Here is an 8,248-nt window from a genome sequence, read left to right on the forward strand (position 1 = left end):
CATAATTTCATTTGATAAACACGTTTAGATTGAATGGTAATTTATAATCAGTCACAAGAACATCGAATCTGAATCACTTGAAAAAAACACGGGGGTGCTTAACTTTTTTCCAGGTGTATATCATGTTTTTTTTTACCGGTGTTTTTTTTTCACAGGCAATTTTCCAAATTGTATTAAATTTTTGGCACAGGCAAAGAGTTTGGGTGGTATCATTTACAATGTAAATCAAACCTTGGTCAGTGTCATGTAGTAGGTTAAGTTTGGTATTCAATTGACTATCCTTTACACTGGTGGATGAATCTACTTAATGCTTATATAAAGCAATTCCTTGTACATTATCTGAGTAGAAGTAGTATACTGTTATTTTTTGTATTGGAAAAAAATGATGAAAAACCCTATCTCATCCATGTTCATTGCTTTAATGACATACAAGACACCTTATAAAATTTAATAGCTACAACTCTGAAGTGTATGAAATATATTTTAAAATAAGCATTTAAAAGGTTAAAGTGAAGTCAAAGAATATTACACAACCCAAAAATCAACTAAAATTTAGCAATTTCTTTAATTTTGCAATGCTACTTAATTGTCAAATTTCTTCACAGCTAAGGATTCACTTTTCGTTAAGAACTTTCTGGCTAACATAGAAACTTCATATTTAAAAAACATCTTGTAATTATGTTAAACATAACATTAGTACTGCAAAAACTTTGTGGTGTAAAAATATAGAAATCAAAGTTCATATGAAGATACAGTACATTATTTATAAAGGGGAGAACCTACAATAGCTGCATTTTGATGTAAATAGGAAAATTTACACTTTTATCTCGGATAGTTTAAAATTAGAGATCTTCTCTCCTACCTGTAGTAGTTGGAAAAAATAATTTTTCTCAAAACTTGTTAATTATAGAGTATCAAAACTAGTTACCTAAAAGATCCAGTAAGATGCTATATCTGTTCATTTATGCTTTCCTAAAATTATACTCAAGCTTTATCGTGGTATTATTTATATTCTTACATGATTTATAATTATGCATTGATAACGATTCTATTTCATGCTCGTATTCCAATGAATAAAATATATTTCTCAATGATAATTTACATTACTAAAAATACAATTTTTCCAGAAGATGAAAAAAACTAAGTAGGTATCTAAACTGTCTCTGAAGTAGGCAGAGAAAATATTAAATGTTTGTCTTGTCACTTAAGGAAAAAAAATGATGCTTATATATTACTGAATTCACCCAAATCTTGGCCTGAATGATGTAAAAAATAACATATGCTTTTACACTGACTACTTCATCTCAATAACAAAGGAACTGGTGTTTATAATGGCATCTATTTTTTTTAATAAAAAGGTATCCCTATCAGAAACACCATTCATTTTCTTCTGAAAAAAATTTCAAAACTACTGCTATTTCTTTCTGTTGAAAAGTTAGGTAAGTTCAAACTAAAACCAATTCCTTGTGACTCACTCACACACAAATACAGAAGGGCACCAAAATGTACTAATCACCTGCTTCTAACCATAAAACAACTTTTAGTTTCATACAAACGTTTACAGTAGTCTTGTTTAACTTCCCCCTGTTTCCAACAAGTTTCTTGCAAAGTGAAGAACTTCAAATCCCACCTGCAGAGAGAGAGAAACAACTCCTGTAGATTTCTTAGCAGCTTAATTTCATCAAATATACTACTAAGACTAAAATAATAACATGCTAAAAATTACATCATATTTTTAACCTACATTAAAACAGATCATACCTAATACCAGTAGTTATCAACTGTAAAGAGATCAGCAATTCATGACATTCATAGGATATCTAAGTTCTTTAAAAACAAGAGGGAATCCTCAATAGACATGTCACTTGAAATTCTTTAAGGCAGGATTAGAGTAAATCTACGAGACATTTTTTTCCTTTTCGTTAGCTATATTTGTGCACCAGCAATACCAACCATGGGATGCACATATACCCTATCTGATTTTATTACTCATCAGGATCTCTACCAGCCTACCCTCAAATTGAAATTCTTTTAGGCAGGATTAGAATAAATCAATCTACGAGACATTCGGCATGGTCAAATACATCAGTAAAAAGGGTTTGATCTTTTCAGTCCAAAACTTAATTAGATTTCAAATAGATGAGGAGCTATGAGCTAAAAGTTTGTACTCGAAAAAAACAAAACAATCTAAGCCATTCTATGAGCATCTATGCCACAGCCAAACATTAAAGAAACTTTTTACATGATTAGTGATATACATTAACTATGTGAATTAATATCAACATAATTTTCATACTTATAAGTACACACAAATTAAGGTTATATAAATATCACGCAGAATAAAATTAAGTAAACCATGTTTCACATTCACTAGGATGATGATGAATTTTAAAAAAAGATGACTATTAAAGCCATACCTACATCATTACAATAATAAACATCACAAAGCAACCATGGCATGTTACCAATCCATATATAAATAAAAACTGATAAAAAAAAGGAAGAAAATACTTCAGTAATAACGAGGAATTATGACATTTTGTCAGTAAAACTATTTATTCAGTGATGTTTCAAGCTAATTTTCTTCATGTTTGAAGCATCATGTAATAAATAGTTTTACTGGTAATATCTCATCTTCATCGCTTATGTGAATTACTTAACCATACCTCCACCATGATAAGTGCAATGATCATGAGCTCCAATCGAACATGATGTCGATCATTAAGGTGTCCACTTAATAACTCCATTAATTCACAGCAGTGGTTTATCTTCTCGTTAAGGACCTTGACATTACAAGAATTATCAAATCTCAGAAAAAAAAATACATGGACCAATAAACTTATAGAAATATGGGTTTACAGCACACTATTTTGTATGGTTATGGAAGCAAGATTTAGCCATAAACATAAGTTCAAGTGAAAGTGCATCAAAATTAGGAAATTTATTATCAGGAAAAGTAGAAGTCATATAATTTAATCCAGGGCCCTAAAGCAAGTCCTGGACCCTGGCCATAATGGATGTACCTGTGGTGCATATTCCCTTGCTTTGCTCTTTCAACCTTAGGCCATCACACTTTTAATTTGCCTCCTTCACCTCTGACAAGTTAAAGTAAACCTGACTAAAGCTTCAAACTTAAGAATATCCCTTGACTACTGGTTAAAAACTAACTAACTTCCATAACCATATTTACTTCAATTAATTTGCTTTATGAAAAATCACATTTTACAGCATATTAAAATATGTAAATACAACAGTAATAAATGCATAAACAGCTGATATTTATACATCAGCATTGGTTAGACCTATATCATTTTTGAACAATTTATTTTGTATAAGAAAAACTATTACAAAAACTGAAACTTGTGAAATATTAAAGATGTTTAACATATGAAACTCTATCATTAATTCATTGAAATCTGAAACCGTTTTCAACCTTTGAACTTTTCAGAAGTTGGTGCCATCTAGTGTCAATTTTATATACAAGTATCCTATTTAATAATGTTTCTGCTATACACACATATGTTGAAGATTTCCCAAAATGCCAAGAAACATGAAAGCCTGTATTTCAAAGTGTACCTATATTTTTCATGATATATTTTGAGGTACCTACATATAGATAAGACAGCTTAATGAAAAGATGGCAGCATCACTTTCAAACAACTTGAATTTTATTTGATGAAGACCAAATTTAAGAAATTATGGTTTTTCAAAATGTACACTTAGTTTCTAAGTAAAGGTTATGTTTTCTTCTTTTGCAGTTTTACATGCATGACTTAGAAGCTACAGATGGAAAATCGAAAATTCTTCATCACAAATTGTTTATCAGGTTGAGTTACGTTTCTTAACAAACATTCAAGGCATGGTTTTGATAAATAACTTTATTATCTAAGTTTTCTAGTGTTTGTGCAAAAAAAAGAGGGGTGTGTTACTCAAGAGGTATTGTGATGGACCATAGAACAAGACCCAGCATAATAAACATTATTATTTTAAAATTATTTAAAAATGGTTATCCTAAAATGTTTTTAAACAAACAAAATATAAGAGCACTACCAGACTTAACTGAAACATATTAGAAAAGTATATCCCCAGTTGAGTATGAATTACAAACAAATTTACTATCTACTTGGGTGAGATGGAAAAGTTTGGAAACCTATGGTATAAATCGCGTTCTGTCAGATGTCGTAGATATATAGCCAGAATCATAGTTCAGAATATGTTTTTTTTTATTTCTGTCATATAGAACTTCTTTTATTTCCCCTTATTTTTAAATTTTCAATGCTTAGCTTTTTAGCACTGGTATTTCTTCTGGTTTATGCCATGATGATGCTGGCTGAAATTTCTGCATGATTTTATATTTCTAATTAATGTCCAAGCTATACAAAATATTTCGCTATTGTGCAACATTTATTGACCCTACATTAACTGATTTTTAAATAAGCCAAAAACAATTTTATTGGTCAAGAAACTAATCAAAGGTGACTGTCAACTAGCCAATTTCATCTATAACTCGATTTTGTTGTAGATTGTCTGAAATCTGTTGCCTATCCTGAAAATAAATGAAAGCATTTTTTTGAAGCAGTTTGGTCTGTGGTGTTGTTAGTTATATCAAAAGTGTAAAGTCTTTCTGAAAAAACTTAATGAGATAATTTTTTGTTTTTCATTTTCTTTCAATTTTTGGAAAAAATTTAAGACTAAGGTTCAGCCACTGATATAAAAAGTGTAGTTTTGTCATAGCATTAAACAAAGATAGCTTTTTTTATCCAAATAATAAAGTTTATGTTCTGAATACCTGTTCTACAAGTTTATGGAAATATATTTCGTGTGTGTGTGTGTGTAGAAGTTTTTAGTTTCATATTAAAAATAAAGTTCTGTTCTTATTGGAAATGGAAAGAGCACTATGGGAAGGTTTACTCAAAAAACTAGTTCTATCCTTGAATGAAGAAGCCATAAAATTATTACACAAAGTTTATAGAGACTGAAGCTCCAATATTAAGCTTTTCAGTTGGACTAAACTTAAAATTAAAATACTGACTAAGGTTTTAAAATTATGTTCATTGAAATAAGATTTGGTTGAAGAGAAACATCTTGTCTTTAAACCTTGGATAAACTATAATCACAAAAACAAAATTTGGTACAGGATTACACATAAACCTTTCTACAAGTTACCTTGGTTCTTTTGGTCACACTCAGGTGGTTACAAGTTTTATGATATAATGCCTCTAAATTCTGCTTATCCCAGTAAAAGTCAGGAGTATCCAGAAGATCTGAGCATAGGTTTATTAGATGCCTGAAATAAAATAAACTTATTAATGCATAAGAGCCCAGAATATTAATGATTATGTACTGAGGTTAATATACTCCATACGAAACACTGTTTCAAGTACTATCTGCCCTTGAAACTATCTTTAGTTGAGTTCTAGCTGACAGCCATGATTATATACTATAACCTAACACTGCAATTTCCTGTAAAAGATAGCAGAGTCAACTTCCAGAACCATGTTGAAGCAGACCAAAAGCATGAAAGTTCATTGGAGTTGCATTAGAGGACTTGATAAGACAGGTGGTTGAATGGGCGTGTTATGATTTCAGTTCATTCAGTCATGTTTCTAAAGAGATCAACTACTAATTTCTAGATATGATTGGAAACTTATGAACTTTTCACTCATGAACATTCATCAACTTAAAATCCTTATTTATGTTCTTATTAATAGAACTAGGATATATAACCACTGAGGTTAATCATATTCTATAAGAAACAATGTTTCGGGTTCTGTCTGCCAGTCATTATTTCATACCGAGATTTATCATCTATATATAAAACTCAAAATCTCTGTTTGTTTGTTTGTCCATTGCATTCACTGCGCAGGTCACACTCCCCTCACGTGAAGGTGTGCAAAACGACAATTTTTGGTTGATATACGCATCTATCATCTGCTAGCCGAACGGGTAATTTTATTTTTAACATATTCATTACACGAATAAATTCTATGCAGCCTAAACATTTTTGGGTAAGTTTGAGTTAACATTTAATTTATAGGCCTATTTAGTTATAGATCATTAACTATACATCATTATTTAGCTTCATACAAATTATAATTATAAATTATGATACTTCTTGTGTACAATGAGATTAAAGTCAGTGTAACTGGTAGAGCACTTGCATGTAGTGAAATATGGGTTGAACATGGAAATTATTATTTTTTTATTACAATTAGAATAAACAGGCCTATTTAGTTACAGATTATTAATTATACATCTACTAATACATTATATATTTAACCTCAAACAACAAAAAAAAAGTATGCAGAATCAGAATGTTGTGTGTGAAAAAGCAAACAGTAGGCCTAGCCTATGAAATAAAATTATGCTGTCTACCATAAAATAGACTACATGAAAAGAGTAAGGCTTACATTATAAAACTTATTGTGTAAGATGAGATTAAAGTCAAGTAGACAAATGTATTTTATTCTACTTTTTTTTTTCTCCAGGTGATTCGATACCTGGAAGTAAATTTTGTTTCTTATGATACATTATAAAGTACAATATTGCATTTTGTTTGAAGTATATTTCATACATCACTGTCATAATGTGAATACAGTATCACATTCATAAAAATATATTAAATTTACATTAAAGCAAGTTCAACATAATATTACATACATATTTATGTTTGAAATTTTAATATATGAGGATCAATGATGGGGAATAGAGCTAGGCTTATCCTGTTCACCAGAATGAATAGTCATACGTGCATAAGATAATCTAAGTATTCTCCATAAGGGCCTATTTATTCTTGCCAGTAAAGGAAAAACAAAAAAACATCATTCATAAAAAAGTCCTGATTTCGAACAAGTTTGTAGTTTATTTTCAAAAATCAAACCTAAGGTGTTTTTTTTTTCATAAATTCACAATGCTAGGTAATGCTGCTAGTATTTTATAAGAAACAATGGGTTTTTAGGTCAGAGGTTCTCTTTCATCATTTTACAGGTGAAGACACAGTCAACCTTGGGATGTGGTTTTTGATGCCAATGCCCGTATCTCCAAAAAGTTATGTTCTTTAATTCTAGATTGCTCAACTGTTTCATTACATTCTATCAAATGGCTTCTTCTTTTTTTTTTTATCCAGCAATAATACCACTCAAGGCAGTATTGCTATGGTTAATGCTCAGGAATTCACAAATTCTCTAAAAGTGCTATGTTTAAATAAAACAAAAAAAAAGGAATATCTTACTTCACATATACAAAGTTCGAGGAACATACAATAAGATTTTTCCTTTAATAGGAAAAGAGGAATTGTTTTATAAGAAAGTAAATTAAAAATTCTTGAGATATCCATAAATTGTTATAAACTTTTATCCAAATTAGCATGCACACTGTTTCAATAACTTATGCTCACGTGAATATAAATTAAAAAGGAACAAAACCAACAATATTTTATACCATATACAAATTTCAAACGACACTATTTATGGAATTACAGTGGCCAATAGAAGTAGACAACTGCTAATACCAACAATCTAGAGTTGTTTAATATGGCCTTATATTGGGTATTGTTAGACTTGTTAATTTTCAACAATAGCATAAACAATAACAAACATTTGGGAAGCAACATTTAATTAATAGCTTGATGTTATGCACGTGTTAGATGTTAAGGAGAACAATACTATGAAAAATGAATGTTACGTGGCACATATTAAAGCACTTGTCTCTTCTTATCATCATATACATTAAAGCTAAAATACAAGTTATACATGGAGTTTGGGCTGATGAAAGTTAAGAATTAGTTATTATCATCAGTGTTACATTTGATTTAGACTAGATCTCATTAGAAAACTTAAAATACTTGCCACAACAAAAGTGAAAATAATTAAAAGTTATATTTATCAAAACAAAAATTCTAAGGTAGTCCATTAGTTCATGACAGATGTACCAATAGATTTTAAATTTTAAAACCAATTACTGTATATACAAATTTTTCTTGATTCAGATTGATTTCTAGACAACATAAGAAAACCAAAACCTGATAAAAAACCCTAGCACTTTCAACAGATGGACCTATCTTCTTTAACCCTTAAGAACATAGAACCAGCTTTCAAAAGTATTACGGTTTTTTGTGATTCTCCTGACTTTGACAACTGCTATTATAGTCAGATGAGCTAAATTACATTGAGGATAACTGACATTACTCCTTCATACCCAAATTTTACAATGCTTTATGTTTAACTCACTTTCTTTTTCCTTTTTTTTT

At 29.8% G+C, this 8,248-nt stretch overlaps 1 protein-coding gene across 3 annotated transcripts in view; it reads right to left on the reverse strand.

Moving 5' to 3' along the window:
* Window positions 1–400: 400 nt before the first annotated feature.
* Window positions 401–8,248, reverse strand: part of LOC106457725 (required for meiotic nuclear division protein 1 homolog) — a 34,421-nt gene continuing 26,573 nt past the window's right edge. For all 3 annotated transcript variants that reach the window (XM_022383740.1, XM_022383739.1, XM_022383741.1), the window contains 3 exons: window positions 5,167–5,287; window positions 2,667–2,783; window positions 401–1,630 (listed from right to left, as the gene is read on the reverse strand). In XM_022383740.1, the coding sequence (XP_022239448.1) occupies window positions 1,574–1,630; window positions 2,667–2,783; window positions 5,167–5,287 (295 nt within the window). In that variant the 3' untranslated portion in view covers window positions 401–1,573. The remainder of the gene's footprint in view (window positions 1,631–2,666; window positions 2,784–5,166; window positions 5,288–8,248) is intronic.

The sequence above is a fragment of the Limulus polyphemus genome, unplaced genomic scaffold (assembly GCF_000517525.1).
Source record: "Limulus polyphemus unplaced genomic scaffold, Limulus_polyphemus-2.1.2 Scaffold366, whole genome shotgun sequence".
NCBI lineage: Eukaryota > Metazoa > Arthropoda > Merostomata > Xiphosura > Limulidae > Limulus > Limulus polyphemus.